Source organism: Tauraco erythrolophus, chromosome Z, assembly GCF_009769465.1.
Source record: "Tauraco erythrolophus isolate bTauEry1 chromosome Z, bTauEry1.pri, whole genome shotgun sequence".
NCBI lineage: Eukaryota > Metazoa > Chordata > Aves > Musophagiformes > Musophagidae > Tauraco > Tauraco erythrolophus.
This window is the reverse complement of record NC_141496.1, coordinates 20,838,648-20,856,325: the sequence shown is the minus strand read 5'-3', so window position 1 is coordinate 20,856,325 and position 17,678 is coordinate 20,838,648. Positions and strand designations below refer to the sequence as shown.

At 36.6% G+C, this 17,678-nt stretch overlaps 1 protein-coding gene across 2 annotated transcripts in view; it reads right to left on the bottom strand.

Moving 5' to 3' along the window:
- Positions 1 to 759: 759 nt before the first annotated feature.
- The window catches only part of NDUFS4 (NADH:ubiquinone oxidoreductase subunit S4), a 53,616-nt gene continuing 36,697 nt past the window's right edge, over positions 760 to 17,678 (bottom strand). The window contains exons 3-5 of one of the 2 annotated variants that reach the window (XM_086629585.1): positions 9,847 to 10,019; positions 5,529 to 5,602; positions 760 to 966 (exon numbers count right to left, since the gene is read on the bottom strand). In XM_086629585.1, the coding sequence (XP_086485711.1) occupies positions 863 to 966; positions 5,529 to 5,602; positions 9,847 to 10,019 (351 nt within the window). In that variant the 3' untranslated portion in view covers positions 760 to 862. Of the gene's footprint in view, positions 967 to 4,668; positions 4,866 to 5,528; positions 5,603 to 9,846; positions 10,020 to 17,678 lie in introns of those variants that run through there. The other variant, XM_086629584.1, reaches the window with a different exon arrangement.

Genomic DNA, 17,678 nt, shown 5'->3' with positions numbered 1-17,678 from the left:
ATTAAAATTAATGATTTCATGCCATGTAAGACAAACTGAGTTTAGGCTACGTATTCAATTTTAAGGCTGAGTTGCTATCACCACATCTTTTGTTAGGCAACTGGAAACTTCAATGAAGATAAACATGTAACTAACAATAAAAAACCAGAATTATAATCATATAATCACTATATACTGATGCTGTGTGAGGCACTCGATGCTATTCTGACTTAATTTGTGAATATTTAACTGGCTTAGTTTCATTTTTGAAGAGCACCACAGAGATACCATTGCAATCTCAAATCTTTTGGACTAAACCTCCCCCATATCCAGCATAAAAACCAGTGCTTTCTATTCCAGTCATGAATACTTATGGAATATTGACAATATTAATTTGGGCAGAAAGGAGATTATATAGTAAACATTTATACAGAATAGTCTAAGTTATACTCTAATGTTAAGTTTTATATATTATACTTGGCTCCTTACTTGACAAACTTCTTTTGAATAGAAAGAAAAAACCCCAGCTTCTATTGAGAGAATTTGTATATGCAAGGCTGGTAAGTTTAAACAAGACAGTGAATATAGAATTACCATCAAAGATAAACCATAATCTTTAAAGTTGCAGATGATTTCGAACATTCCTTTTGATAGATTCCTAGTACAGCAATTTTTTAGAAGTATGAACACTCCAAATCTCCTCTATTTATAGGGAAGTTTGTAACAGGTTCAATTGGAGACATCAAAAACATTTTAAATAGACATCACAAGATGCATCTGTAGTTTAAAGGTCGAATTTATTAGGAGATTAAGAGATGTATTATACATGGACTATAAATACAGCACAGCTGACTTTATTCACAGTCAGACAGCCAATGCCAACCTATTTTGTAGACACCCTTGTTCTTTTGTTCCAAGAAAAGTTTGCACCATAAGACTTGGATTTAGGTTTTGGAATCTTCTTCTCTTCAACGTCATAGCTCCAGCCTGCAGGTTACAGGGGAAATGGTGGGGGGAGACAAGAAACAAAGACAATTCTAAATATTCTCAGCATACAATATAGCACAAATGCAACTTAAACCTTTTAACTTTATTTTTTTTCTCCATATAGGCATCCACTAGTTTTTTCCTTTGTAGTTGACAGCAGAGAATACTGAAATGCCATAGACGTGACACATGCCTGTTCACTCAGTTAGTAAGACTTCATCATACTATGTACCTCTATTTTCTTTACTCCTGCAAAAAACTTGACGGTTACCAGCGAAAAGCCCAACAGGTCCACTGACTGTCCTGTAGGGTTGGTTCCACAACTCCATAGCATCACAGAAGCACTAAGGCTCTGTATATGTCGGGACAGGAAATGAAAATAAAGATAAGGAAATATGGAAAAAATAGCATACAGAAGATCAATCCAAAAGGCTGGGAGAGAATGGAGATCTTGGAAAGCTGGAGAAAAAAGAAGGGTGGGAGGACCAAAGAAAGCAAGAGCAAAGAAAAAACTTCAGCATTAGAAAGGAGCTTAATACTTCACATTTTTATAAGAACATAAAAAATTAGGAGTAAAGAAAAGGGAATGAAGTGATAGAAGACAAGTAAATTATGGATAGTTAAGCAAGAGAAATGCTAAAAAATGTCAGAAAAGAGGAGGTGGAGACATTAGTGTTTATGTAAATCAAAATGCAAATTGGTTGCAGTCTCCAGGTGCCTGGAAAGTTGCCAGGGCAGCACTCAGTATTCCAAAGTTTGGTCTCTTTAGCTGCAACATTTCACTCAAAGTTGAGATACCTGAGTTAAAGCTAGAAGTGGTTAAGTATGTAGTTTTAACTGATACTAATAAGATAAAATTTTCTTCCTCAGTTTTAAAACAAAAACTTGCCACGTCCTAAAAGGTTTAACATATATCTGAATTTCTACATTTAAGATGTTCACAGAAAACACTCAAGATACATCTACACATCAAAACATGTTTCATAAGATACGTAAGCTGCCATGTCACTGGGCCTCAATTTTATGTATTCATAAATGTCACACAAACATTTTATTCATGTTTATTAGGCTGAACCAATCTTAATTTCCGAGCAAACTATTCTCCGTAAGAAATACTGGAATAAACATCTGTGAGAACACTGGCTTTTGTCTCCTGTTCTTATTAATAATATAAGCTTGAGTAAACAGCCAGAACTCGATCCAGAGACAGACTGTGGTATTGCGACATTCAACATAGTAACACCTAACTTTGAGGCACTTGGCTGCTGGAATGGAATCTACAGCCCCAAGTTATTGCTTCATCTTTTTATATGCTAGATAGAGAGGAGCCGAGTGCCTCCAAAAGAGATTTGCAACTGCCAGCACAATGACTTGGGCTGCCATAGCTATCCAAAATCCATCAAGTTAGTTACATCTAACTTCAGATTGCAGGAGGCCACCATATGTGATAAGGTTTCACGCTCTGGAGAAGTTTCCTTGAGTTAGGCACCTTCAGTTGCTCATGACAGGGTGCAGAGACCACCTTTAGAAAAATATCGCAATGGTGAGGGAGGTTATTCTTGCCCAGAACCTTGTCATACAAGCCACGTGGGTAGAAAGCAGATTTCATCGTCTCTGGAAGAACACCCTCATCACCCGACTAAAAGTTACTGTGGAGTAGAAAAACGCTCCATCTTTGTTACTAAAACTGTATTTTTTTAAAAACTGCCTTGGTGATGTCAGACAGGACAAAAAATAATTCAGATTGACGGGCTAAACTTTTAATTTCATCCAGTTACAAGTGTTTCCTTCTTGCCTCAATTTCAGACCATCCTCAGCTGTCATATTTTGGATTGAGATCTCTCCCATTACTGTATTGAGTGCTGTTATTCCTACATTAGAAAACACATCAGATGGGGCAGGCAGAAAGATAGCTTGCCTCAGGTTCCTGAAGTTCTTAGGTAAGAAAGAACTCTTAGACTTCCCAATCGCATCAAAATACCTGAAATATCTATGATTTGCAGAAATTAAACTCAAGATTCTTAAGGAATTTTGTAATGGAAAACCTGGCTGGTTCAAATGGGAAGGAAAGAGGTAAATATTTGTGTTTCTAGACTTAAGATGTGTTTCAACCACACGTCAGTTTAGAAGCTAAGTCCTATTGTAAATGTGAGCCTAAGTTTCTCGTTTCTGTCTAAAAGCAGAACAAAATATAGTAAAATTTGTATTTCCAGCTACATCTGACACTGAAGCCATGACCACTGAAAATGTTATGCACATACCACACACATAACACTACTCCACTTTAAATAAAAACAGAATAATAATTTGGGCAAGCCGGTATCCACAGAAAAGTCTGGTAAATCTCAATTATGGTAAAATTAAGGGTGCGACCTAAGTGAATATTGAACTAGTAATACTAAGTCACAGTCTTAGTTTAGTTGGTAGATTTTTTTTTGTAGTTTTCCCACACAATGGAGATTCATTACTAATTCAGTAAAAGCATAAACTTTCTACACTGAACAAATTAAGTATTTTACTTGAATCTGTCTTTTGAAAGGACAAAATATAACATGTCCAAAGAGATGACGTAAGTAGCTCATTAATATAGTGACATTTGGGCCAGGATTCAGTTTTTTTCTCTTACGGGCTGTATTTTCCAAGAAATAGAAATAGCATGAACAATGCAGAAGCATAAATAACACAACACCAGATCCCCCAAAATTTCGTATTTGTTCACAAAACATTACAAGATACTATTAAAATTGCACAGTAATTGGTATATCCAACGCAAGTATCATGATACTATTAATTTCTTCGTGAATACAATTTATTTTTCAATAAAATTAAGAATATTAACTTAAAAAAAAGAGACCCATTCAAACAGGAATAGAGGAATTAAATACAAGCTTTTACCTTAAAATGTGCAAATAAATTGCACATTAAATAGTTTAACATCTGAACTGTAAAAGTTAACGGACTTACCCTGTTTTTTGGGGCATACAATGTAAGCCATCTGACAACTTTGCACAATTCGGTCTGACCAAGAAACTTCACTATCTATTTACACAAGCTAAATATAGTTGAAAGCTGTAGACCACAGGGAAGGCATTATTTCTGGCTTTAACTCAGTGCAATCAATCTTTCTCACATCCATGAGCACTAAAGCATCAAGCCTAGCTCTTTAAGGAAAATGAAACTGATTTTAAAAAGACAAAAAAATCCACTGAGAAATTCATACCAACACATAAAAAGAATGCTGAATATTCAAAAGGCTATTATTATGGGTACTGCTTGCAGTATCATAGAATCATAGAATGGCATAGGCTGGAAGGGACCTCAGAGATCATCTAATCCAACCTCCCTGTCATGGGCAGGGACGCCTCTCAACTAGACCAGGCTACTCAAGGCTCCGTCCAACCTGGCCTTGAACACCTCCAGGGAGGGGGCATCCACAACTTCTCTGGGCAATTTATTCCAAAGTCTTACCACCCTCATACTGAAGAATTTCTTCCTAAGATCTAATCTAAATCTGTTCTCCTTCAACTTAAACCCATTTCTCCTTGTCCTATCAGTGGACACTCTTGTACAAAGTCCCTCCCCAGCCTTCCTATAGGTTGCCTTCAGGTATTGGAAGGCAGCTATTAGGTCCCCCCAAAGTCTTCTCTTTTCGAGGCTGAACAATCCCAACTCCTGCGACCTGTCCTCGTAGAAGAGGTGCTCCAGCCCCTGGATCATCTTTGTGTAGGAGAGGGGGAGGTGCTGATCTCCTCTCTCTGGTCACCAGTAATAGGACATGAGGAAACGAAACGAGGCTGCATCAGGGGAAGTTCAGGCTGGACATGAGGAAAAGGTTCTTCACCAAAAGGGTGGTCAGTCACTGAAAGAGGCTGCCCAGGGAGCTGGTCACGGCACCAAGCCTGTCAAAGTTCAAGGAGCATCTGGATGACGTTCTTGGTCATATGGTTTAGTTTTAGGTAGTCCTGCAAGAAGCAGGGAGTTGGACTAGTTGATCCTTATGGGTGCCTTCCAACTTGAGGTATTCTGTGATTCTATGATAAATTCATTCTTCAATGTGGCCAAAACTAAAGTCCAACAAGCTTACTTGGTAGTCACTGAATTTTCATTTTTCTGATTATCAAACATTCACAAGGGTTCTGATAGTCTTTCCTTAACTAGAATTCAGATCCTTATGTCAAGCCATAAGGCAAAAATCCCACTGCCATGTACCTGGGACTCCCAGCCAGCCTGAGATACTATGAAAGTACAAATATTAATTTTCCTCCAAGACTTGAGCAAGGCTCAGTTCTTATTCAAAACATGGATACTTGCAGAAGCATTGCAATAGTAGTGCTAAGAGGCTGGAACACTCTTCCAGAAAGTGGAAGGCCTAGATTCAACGTCTTCAGCACCCTGGGAAATATTCCCCCTCATTTTCCTCTTCCTCAAGTAGACCACTAATGGTCTACCAATTTTGTGGAGGGAAGGTACTTTATCCTGACCTTTTTCTGTTTTTAATACTTTGAGATCAAGATTGCCTATAGAAAGCTGAATCCCTTATGCCCAATATGTACAATACGTACCATTCTTTTCAGCAAAGGCAATGGCATCTTCTTTAGTAGAGAAAGTGAGAACCATGTTGGATAAAGGATCAGCTCTGAAATAAATCAGATGACAAATTTTAGGCACATTTGAAATAAAAAATACTTATATCTGTATCTCAAATGGTAGTCAAATGCTGTATTACACAACTTTTTGTAGTACACCACCTCACAGACCATTCAAAATCCCTTTATTTTTAATTATTTCCAGGATTAACACTTGCTTTCTACACAGTATTGTTTCACTCTCTCGGTCTGTTAAACTTCCCTGCCAACTCTTTGCAGAAATTAGTGTTTTAAGTTTTTTATTAGACAAACATGTCTCATCACCTGCTGAGGTTATAATAAGTGCTCTGTAACAATCTTTTTGATTTTTGAAGCTGTGTAGTCCCTCTCTTTTTGGAAGATCAGGAGGCTTATGGTAATTTTGAACATTTCAAGGAAACCAGGAGTCTGTAGAGCAGCTAGGGGAAGAATAATCATATACAGAAAAGAGCAGAATATCAAAGTAAGCAGAGCAGGAATTAACAGAGACTGAAAACTACATTAAAAAAACCTCAACAGTTCCTCTTTGGCTGAGGTCACATGACCTTCATGAATTATTCCAGTACAGCAAGCAGCTAGCAGGTCACCACTGAAAACGAAGCTCAGAAACGCAAACTGCTAGCTAACTAAATGCACAGTGGTTAGTTGTAGATGATCAGCTATTCGTCAACTGCATTTCTGAAAGGAACCAAACAGCAAAAAGCTTTTTGACACAAATTAAAATCTCAGTTAAAAAAACCAAACTGATTTATTTGTTCCTATAAAAGCTCAATTTAAGAATAATGACAAAAGATGAAAAAAAAAAAAGAGTTCTAAAAATTAATCTACAAACTTTTAGAGAAATAAGATACAGTTGTAGCAGCACAACGATTAGATAATGCTCCCCTGAGACAACACTGCACATGAGCCTGGGAGACAGCTGGAAAGACATGACCAAATAGCAACCATTGAAGGAGCTGCCTCTTAACTGTTCTCTCTTTGAAGCTAGAATGGTAAATGAAGAGAAAAAGCAACCAAAGATAACTGAACTCTCTACAATGAAGAACAAAGCCTGTGACTGGCAGAGGGGGAGGGTAAGAGGGGGAATCTAGCTTCCAGCAAAGGCAACAATGTAATTTTATCTGATGTACACATGGAAAAACGGAGTTCACTATATATCCAATATATTCCTCAATTAAAAAAAAAAACAACCAACCAAAGAGGATAAAGGTAGAAATTACACTTTCACAAGCCACTAAGATGGGCTCTCTTAAGACATTTCAAGATTCCTCTTATAAAGCCAGTAAGAAGAATTAGGAACTAACAATTAGTGCATGACGTGATCAGTGGAGAATCAAATGACCCCAAAATACCGCAATATTTGACTACTTTTTCTTATCATTCTCTTCCATGATTGGGGTTGTCTCAATACTACTAAGTGGGAACAAAGAAGTTTAAGCCTGAAGTGTAGCGAGGGATTGGTGCCTCCTCAGTACCACAAGTTTGGCAAAAACCTTCCAGAAGAGAGGCAGTTGGGAAATCAGGATTGCACAGAAATGGTTTGTTCTGATTTCACGTGTGATCATCTTTCACCCAATCTAAATACAGCTTCTTGATTTCCTTCCATAAAGGAACTATCCATGTGTCAAGTTTGTGATAATCTGTGAGCAACCTGGAGTTCAGGATGGCCAGTATGATGTCCTGATAGCATCAGCAACAGCAGTGCTGCAGGATTTCCTATGCCAGCCCTAAACTGTTTTACCGGTCACTACAAACTGGGATTCCACATTTTGTTCTCTTATGAGATCTACAATGGAAATCATGCGCTTCCCATGTTTTTTTGTTTACAGCTTTATATTAAAAGATGTACTCAAGAATGATGCATGTGCATTCCTGTAATGAAACCTCCCAATTAAAAAAAAAAATGTCATGAGTCCATTTTATTTAGGTCTACAACTAGGTAATTCTCACTGAATAAAAACTATATCCAAGAAACAACAAATGTAACAAAAAAAGCAAACAAGACTTTAAAATGACAGAAATATAGCAAAGACCTGCAGGTAATTAAGTATACTGAGTTCAGAGGAAAAGGGCTCTAATCCCTAGACTTTAAAGGGCTCTAATCCAGTAATCCCATTACATTATTCAAAAGAAAACAGGAAAAAATTCTAAGAACTGTTCTTCACAGAAATTAAACCTGAAGAGAATAAACTTCTTAGGAATTTCTGGGTGTTGAACAGTAATTTGAAATTACCAGAATGTCCACTAATGATTTTTGTGAGAATTTCTTAAAAAATGAAGAGATACACTAGTTTTCAAAACCCTTAACCTAGCAGTGTAAATTCTCAACGCAGTACTAGCTTTTGGCCTACCTGGAGCTTGCTTAGACAGGAAATATTCCTTTTGCTACACCAAAATAAAAATGCAAGCAGAGATGGATTAATTCAAAACAACCGTTCCTTTTTAAATGCCCACAATAAGCTCACTCCAGGACAAGCTAATGGACAGGCAAACTCTTAATACCAGATCTCATTTTTCTAGCTGGTTTATTTAGCACAAATGGTTATAACTGTCAGAAAGGTTAAAAGCCATTGTTTTGGCTGAGATCACGCAAAATCCCACCCAGAAAATAACTTGCCTGGGGAGGTTAAAGTCAGCTGAAAAGCAAAAGGAACGAGAAGGAAAGTTAAGTTGAGCCTGAACTAAAGCAGGTGTTACTGGCACCTGCTGCAATGTTATAATCTGTGCAGTGGTATAGATAGACCACCCTTTAGTGGGCAGACACTGGGGGGGCACACAAGACAGGAGGGAAAGGTGCATCCCTGGTCAACAGTCTATCACTTAAATAATTTAGGCCCTGTGAAACAACCTGGTCATTACTTGCTAAATGTCGTAGCTACTTGCAGTCGTCCAGTTACCCAAGGCATACTTGTACTCAATCATTGAAATCTTATCCTCTGAAACAGCAATTTAAATATGCTTAAGACAAAATGGTGAAAAACCCCAGGACGTGCTTAAGATGAGGTCATTGTTATATGCAGGCTTAAAGTTTTAAAATAGGTATTTTAACAGACTTCTAATACAATTAATATTTTAATTCATATTCAGTATTTTTTCTCATCTAACCATAGTTGAGCTTGGCTTCCGTAATGCTTTGCAATACCACTACAACCAAAATGTTACAGATGTGAGCCTCCTCAATTCTTTATGGGAAAACAACATAACATGAAGACTTGATTTTAGAGTTCTTTTAAACTAATATTTCTGGATACATTTATTGTATAAATAAATACAAAAAAGAAAAAATAACTTATTCTGTCACCAGATTTAAAATGTTAATAAATCTCAAAAAATGCATTCTCAAATTATTTCACATTTAAGGTTTTATTTTTTTTCATAGAATTTTGTGTTCTTTGATCGTAAGTACTAATATGACTGCAGCCAGACATTATTGAAACAACACACTTCAAGGCATCCTTTTTGAAGTTTCAAAAATAATCTCTAGTGGTTGATTTTTGTTTATGTAGAATAATTAACTTTTCTGAACATGCCTCAAACAAGACAGCCTCAAATCAAACTCACAATATTGTCAGAATTGCTGGCACAGTCCTCACAGTTTACAGGAATTCTAACCACACTGTAAAATGTAGGTAGTATATTTACATAGAGGAAAAAAAAAAGAAATTAGCTGCATCCAAGTTATACTTACATGTCCAAATTATAGCATATTTAGCTAAGATTAGCAGTTTTCTGGATTTTGGCATATTTAAGAGTTTTTACTACTACTATTAGCAACACAAACAGTGTAATATTTTAACAGGTTTGGTGGGTTTTTTTAATTAATTATGGCTCCTCATTTCAGATCTTCAGGATATTTATAAAACTTTATAAAAAAAAAATCCAGAAGCTAATTATTGTTATCTTATGTTTACCCAAATTTAAAAGATGCATCTGAGAAGGATTTACTGCTTCAGGTAACTAATAACCTTTTCTCCCTCATGCTGCCATACAGTAACGTGCCTATAAATGTAATTGTTGAAATTTCCGGTTGTTAACACTTTTTCCAAACTCTTCCAGATGATGTTGTGAGCCAAAATCTGCTTTTAAACATAACAAATGATTAATCATACAACTAATGAACCCAACCACTTACCGTAAATACTGTTAAAACACAAGTCGATTTACAGGTACAAGGGACATTTCAGACTTACAATTTACATGAATATTAAGAACCACAAGTAGAAGAAAAGTCTTTCCAAATTCAGAAACTACTCACGTAGATGCCCAGCCCATTAAAGGGTTCTCCCAGCGCTCCCTGTTATCAAATTCCATCTTCCATTTCTTTGTATTGTTAACTCCTGCCTGCATTGCATTACGTGCTGGAACAAAAATGTGAACTTTTCTGGTTTTGATGTGTTCTTCTGGAACACCAGTTAAAGCAGTGATATCCTATGAAAAACACAACGGAACTTGTTAAAAAAGGGTTCATGTAAAAGGCTTGTAAAATAATACTGCTTATGCTTTTAACATAATTTCATGCTTCATTTGTAAGTTACAAAAAAAGAAAAAAAAATAGCAGAAAAGTATGTTATGAGTCCAGCTGTATAAAAGTGAAGCTGATACATGTTGGGGCTGCTATCATCCTGCTTCCCCTGGCTGAGAATTCGCATGGATCAATTACCTGAACTCGCTCATCTCCCAGACAGACAACGGCTAGTGACAGACAAGGGACAGGACATTCCCTCCCATTCTCTGACTACAGCTGCAAAGTCAACACTGCTCCAACTTGCACCAACTAAAACCAATGTGGAAATGTATAAATTCTTCCTTCTCCCTTAAAGAAAATATTAGAGCGCAGATTGAAACATCGACAAATCTCAAAATTTTACATTACCATTAGGAGCCTAAACTTCCCATGAACAGGACTACTCGCCAAAACCCTAGCCAGCCAACTATGTACTGCAGCGCCAGTGCTTTCGCTTGGCTGAGGTCTGTATGTAACTAAGAGGCATCAACATCCACACGGACTCAAGAAGCTATGCTTAGCGTGAAGGATGAGGCAAGAGGTTATCTCTCCCACAAGAAGTGATTGATTGTTTGAGACTGCAGAGCAGGTACTAGAACTCAGCTCTCTTAATTCTCTATTAGTTATTACATACAATTGACCCCGTGTTTTTCAAGCTATGAATATCAACTTTTCAGAGTCAACTCTTCTGTTGATGTTCAAGATCAAGAGAGGAATATTTGGTACTGGTAAGGTTTCTTTGGTATTTTTCTGAAGGATAAAAGGGTTCAGGAGATTCCAACCTTCAAAGGAAAAAAAAACAGGCTTGTAACATTGTATACGGTCAGTAGTAGGATGCCCTCTACTAAGGCTTGGCTTGTCAGCCCCTCAACAAATAAACCTAACAAAGATAAAAACTGAAGAATCACAAAAATAGCCTAAAAATATTAACTGACTTTAACAAAGAATAAGATAGGGAAAAACCTCACAAGAACTGCTGTAAAAAAATTACACTCAGCAGCATCTGATACAATCAAAGTGAACTTTCTCTTTAAAAACTAAACAGTAATTACATAAAATTAACCTGTCAGTTCACCCTAGTAGAGCAAAGAGTGAAATCAAACATCAAATCCATCTCTAAGGATGCTGAACTACTCCTGTTCCTTACATACTTAAAAGGCCAGTGGGAGCTCAATGGTCTCCCCCTCCCTGCCCTCCCCTCCTCTCCTCTCTCCAGGAACAAACAGTACACTGGTAAAAGTCAAAAAAATTGCAGGAAAACTTTGGGCATATTGAACTCATCTCGCCAGTACCGCCATGACTTGAATTAAAAGGCAAACAAGTTTAAATAAAACACTGTGGCTTTACATGTCTGTAGCTACTAACTTTGTGGGATTTCATTTTGTGGCAAACTCAAAAGCTCTTGGTGCTGTCACCAGATCATCCTTTGAAATGAAGCAAGTCTCATTTTTCATTTTAGTTCAGAAAATAGATTTGGGGAGATCACTCCCTCAAAACTACACAAGGGAGCAAGTTTAAAGCATTTGACTCGTATTTGCAATTAGAACAGCAGGGGAAACAAACAAGCATGCACACTAATTTTCCAACTTCGGACATTTCTACCCAGACTACCAAAAGAAACTGTCAAAATATCTTAACAATTCCATTATATATGCTTTCATTAGGACCAAGTAATGTTTATTTTTAATACAAGTCCAGCAGTGATATGAAAAAGAAACACTACCAGTCACTGGAATGTTGCAACATGGATGTAAAACACCTCCTGACAGACTGGCGTTTCTGCCGGCTGAAAATTAAACCAAAGTTTTAGAAGGAAATAGCTTAAAGTTTTCTTATTCGAAATGGCAAAGTGCTTTGTTTAACAAAAAGCTTTTTTTACCTACAGTAAAGTTTGGTGGGGCTTCAACATTTCAGCCTGCCTACGTGTAGGAAAAGGCCACTATACTAGCCTTTATTTCTGTATTTAACAAACATGCCTACTGAGAAAACATAAGGATATTCACACAAAAAATCTCTTTTTCCCCACTGAAATAATCTGCTACATGCAAAAATTCTGGGTTTGTTATGATCAAATACCTCCAAATATGCAAGCTTCAAAATAGCTCAAAAATATGATTTTTTTTCACCATTATTAATCTCAGCAAATCGTATGTCCATTCTGAATTTTATGCTTCAGATTTAGAGGCTTTTGAATTGTTCTGGAATTATATGGAATTACTGAAGTAAGATACTATGTTAAATAACATGGATATATACAATTTCCTCTTTTGAAGCCTCCACACCAGGGAATCATAAAAATACTACACATTAGTGCATACAGAATGCAATCTAAAAAGAGTATTAAAAACCAGCAAATGCTATTTTTATGAGGTAACCGCAGAAAAGAAATGCCTAGACTTGTTCATCTGGATGAAAATAAAACCACCACTGGGCACTCAGTTGGCTCCCAATCAACGTTATTTCACTAATAATACAGGATTCATCCCATAAAAATATTTTCAAGGTGAAAATTAAAACCTGCCTACTTTCCAAAATGAAAATATACACATGGTGTTGCTAGCTCTTCATACTTTGATTCATTATAGCTAAAGTTTTCATGCCTTCTGGGAATCTAGCAATTGTTTATTGATATCTTCCCCATTTTAAAGCTGGCAATTGAACAGACAGTTGTTAGGACAATGAGTTTCTGGTTTCTGAAGCCCAAGTTGTCCTGACATAAAATCACTGTTTTTGCTTGCTGTAGACATGTAAGGTACTGTAGCATAGCCGAGCTGTTGCCAAAGATATGGAATAAAAAGGCTTGGCATCTATCACATACTTGACACCTAAAGAGCACAGAAGCTCTAAAATTCCTATTCCCTGTAGGCGCACTCTTAGTCTAGACAAACTGATTTCTCACACTTTTAAAATGCATTACAACACTCTATTGTGATCATTTCATCCACACAGCTCCAACTAGTGACAGAAGAACCTGTCCTTTAAGCGACATTTCAATGGGCTAAAGCTCCCGCTCCAAGATGCCATTAAAACAATATAATACTTGAAAAGAACTACGCTGCACTGGGTTGAACTCTTTACTGTGTCTTCAGTGCTTTGTTCTGAGTTCAAGTTCTCATTGAAACTACCTGTGAATCAACTTTCCAAAACAAAGATGTTTTTGACAGCTGGTTTCACATTAATATCTTTTTTTTTCAAGTGTTCCCTACTGAATTTTGCTATATTAGCATATTAAAATATTAGTGAGGTGTTCAGCATTCAAAATTCTAAATAATAAGGTGACAATATAAATTACTTGAGATTTGAACTGTATAGGTTTGCTTTATTAAAAATTAACACAGGCTATCATCTAAAAGGTGCATTCTGACATTCTGTTTTTCTTAATATATATAGAGAGGGTGGTTTTCTTAATAACAACAAATACTAATTCTGAGGCATTTTGGCTCTTCTTGGAATAAGCTGAGAGGAACAAAACACTTTTCCAAACAACAGAAATAACATCTAATTGCTTACAAATGAAGAAGAGGTTTTGTCTTTATTGTAACTCACACTATTTAAGAACACCTGTCATGACAGAAAGCCTGGTAAATTTGTTTGGGAAAGAGTAATAAGAAAGGATAAATGTCCTTTACAGCAGGGAGAAAAACTGATTCTCAGAGGCAGTATCAATGAAAGCATGAAGATGACTTTCAAAGGAAATGAGAATTTCCTGAAGTACTCCACTAATAGCACAAATTCCAAAAGGGACAAGAAATGGAAATCTGTAATTCAAGGGGAAGAGACAAAATGATTCAAAGTATCTCTGAGAACAAGTGGTTTTGAATAGATGGGTCAGGTGTGCATAAAGGTGTCCTGTTTCTCCTATGACACTTCTTTCCATACATAGACAAAAAAACCTGTACATAACTACTATCAACTATCCACTGTTTAGCACCCTCCCTCTCTTTTTTTTTTTTTCTTTTTTTTTTTTAATAAAGGAAACAGGGAACAAGCAATGGGAAGTTGATGTCAAAACATAGAAAAACCTCCCAGCAAGCTTCCAGCAACCACCCAGGATTTAGAGTCTTGCTAGCCGCTCTCTTTTCAATACCAGAATTTCACACATTTCAATGACCATTATGACTTCAAAGAATCAAATTTTCATCATTGTCCGTCATCTGCCGGTTGATTTGTATAAAGGAGTTCTTCTGCATGCACTCCAGACAAAGGGCTCCTTACTTTCGTGGCTATATATCAAGTTTAAAAGTTCTGTTTGTGACAGTTGTGTCTGTGGTAAATTAGGGTAACACTGACGGAGTGCAGCTGCTCTGCAGGAACCTCCTTTTTGGCATCATTTCACTTAAATAAAAACTGAATAATTAGCCTCTGCCTTTATTAAACCACAAAAATGCCACTGGCCTTAGTAATTACTTCCGGTTGCCCCACCTACTTAACCTCAATAGTTTACACTTGTTAGAAAGGAGGGAAAGTAGAAGTTTTCTGTACTTTATAGGAGTTTACAACAGCTTGCTCTCTTCCCCACCCCCAACATGTTTTACCAGACTAAGTGCATAAAGTTTTGCTATAAATTCATGTTGCAATACACTTTCTTTAGGAGCTGTTATATCAAAGCACAGAACATCTTGCATAATACCCATAAAATAGCTGCTGTGAAAGGAGCTTTTTATTTAGTGTGCTCAGCTGCTTAGGCTGTAAGTCAGGATGAGAACATTCATGTTTCTACACTTCAATACGGTATTTTTGAAACAAATGTAAGAGAACAGAATCTACTATGCAAATTGTAAGTGGAAAAATGGAGCAGAATGAACTAAACGTGGTCAGACAACATTTATCTAATAGCTACAGACATAACAAGGGGAAAAAAGCATATTTGCCCTCAGGAAACTCTGTATCACACAGAATACAGTTTTCTTTCAGGCTAAACAATCATTTTGCATTATCACAGTAATATGTGAACAACATGGTGTTACCCGTAACATGTTCTCCCGTCTAACCATCCTGTAGACGATTAATAAAGAAGTTGAGAAAAGCGGTGAAAGAACTGCATTGTAAAAAAGAAAACTGAACACTGTAAACAGGATTCAATAATAATGATTGCATGAAAGCTTCTATTTAAAGAAAATCTCTTTCCACAAGCAGTTTTGCAGAAAACATGAAAGAGCAACTGGATACGGAGAAAAGGGTATGATGAAAAATGGGTCTAAGAGAAACAGAAATCGTCACGTTACTGGAATCAATGAATCAAGTCCATTAAAATACTTTTCAGAATGACTGCCATAATGCAAAGGAGGTGTCAGCATCCAAAATAGTACAACATTTGTGAGTGCTGTTAGCTTCAGCAAGCTCTATCTGTCAGTTATTTCACAGCAGAGGAGATACTACTCTACCAGCCACGATGGCTAAGCATTTGCTGTTGTCACAAAACCTCCTTGACAACCTCTCTGTCGTACCATTGCACAAATGTTCACTCCACTTTCCCAATATTTTGCATCCCCAATATTATTCCATGCTGCTTGCATGAGATACTACAAATGTAATGGCATAACACATCCCACACACCATTAAGCTAACGTCACTCAGATTTTTTCAGAAAGAACATGATGAAAGAATAAACAGGAATGGATCGGACTTGTAAAAATCCCAGGTGCTCTCTACAAATTGGAACATGACTTCACACTAGTAAGTAGAAAATTTCCCCCTCATCAACCCTTCTTTCACTTTTTAAAACACTTTACTCCCAGTCTGCATTACATTCCCAAATTTTGTATTCACATTTGCCTCCTGCAAAAGTCATAGAGATTTTATTTATGAAAGCGATTAATGGTAAAAGTTATTGCAAAAGCTGCTGAGTTGTGCTTTTGTTAGTTTAAACCATAATACTAAAAATAAAAACAAAAATCTCAGATTTTGCACCTCTCAGTGCCCTGATAAGCCTCAAAACAGAGAGGCATTTTTCTTGACAAACATGCAAAAAATACCTATCATTCAGCCTGCATTCTTGATGGACAGGTAAACAACATTTTAGAAATTTAAAAATAAAACATTCAAAACACGTAAGTCCCACTTTCAGCACAGACGGGTATTTCATGCTCAGTATAGCTTTTCTGCCAAGAATGAATCAAAGAGTAAGACAAAATGATTATTTAATAATGTATTTTTTCCCCGTAACAGTACGTCTTAGTTTTGCAAATACTGTCTGGGTAAATATCAATTAAAGGGAAAGGGAATCAAATATCTTGGTTTACACTTTGTAGCTTCTCCACACGACTGAAATTAAGAAAACCATTATTAAATGGAGGAAAGTAAGGATGGTGAGGGAAGAAGACTGTAATTCATAAAAATAGATTGATGTTGCTACTAGCAGTCATCACAGACTTCAGTGTGGTCACAACATTCTTCAAACTGAAGAAACTATAAACAGCGTGCTTATCTCAAGGTGAGAAAAAAGTCTGAATTACTTACAGCAGATCTTGTAAATTACTTTTTCTTGTAACACAGCAAGATTTAGAGAGAGCATACTTTCCAGAACTTATTCAAAGCATATGCAAGCAAATCTTTTGCTTACACACACACAAGTGGCTAGGTTTTTTTAATTACCTGCGAGGCACTTCAAAATACAGAGTTTTCTACGGCACACAACTTTCAAGTATTCTACAAGAACTTCACAATCCTTAGATTAAAAAATGTGCAAAAAAAAATCAATTCGCTAACAATAAGACTACAGCAAAGTTTTTAGACCATAAACTTTCAAATAAAATGAGAGGCAATCTTAGTCTACCTGCATTTAGAAAAGAAGAGGATAACTGAAAAATTGAAATAATCTGATTTCTCTTAAGAGTAATTCACAGTTATGGCGACACTTGCCTGTTTTACTACCATAAGCAACTGCTCTTACAGATACTATTTCCCAGTCAGAAAACGAAAAAATGAGGCAGGAGGGAGCTTTAAAAGAAAGACAACAGAAGTACTAGCAGCTAGAGCCCACCTAAAATAGATAGCTTTGTACTGATTCCCCTGATTAGTTCAATTTCGTATTGAACTAATACAAATAAATAGTATATTGTAGTTCACTTGTAGTTCAGTCATGGTATATTCTTTCTAACAAAATTTACTCAGTTTGCAGTTCTGATTATTTATGCTATACTCCCAGCATAAGTCAAAATAAGCAGATTGGCTTGCAAAGATAAAAATAATATTTCAATAACTTCGCGAATTATTTACTAAAGATGACTCTTGAGCTTACAGTCTATAAAATGTAGTTGTTATCATCGTCATTGTCATCCAAAGCCCCAACCAGCAGCTCAAGGTGGAGTCTTCCGTATCTTAAGTAAGAGCTAAAATTCAGGCTATTCTTGCATATTGGGAATAATTTCTGTATTTTTTGTGTGTTTGTAATGACAGTTTAGTAAAGTCCTTATTTTTAACATTCATAGAATCATAGAATCATAGAATCATAGAATGGTTAGGGCTGGAAGGGACCTTCAAAGGTCATCTAGTCCAACCCCCCTGCAAGGAACAGGGATATCTCCAACTAGATCAGGTTGCTCAGGGCCTTGTCCAACCTGGCCTTGAACGTCTCCAGGGAT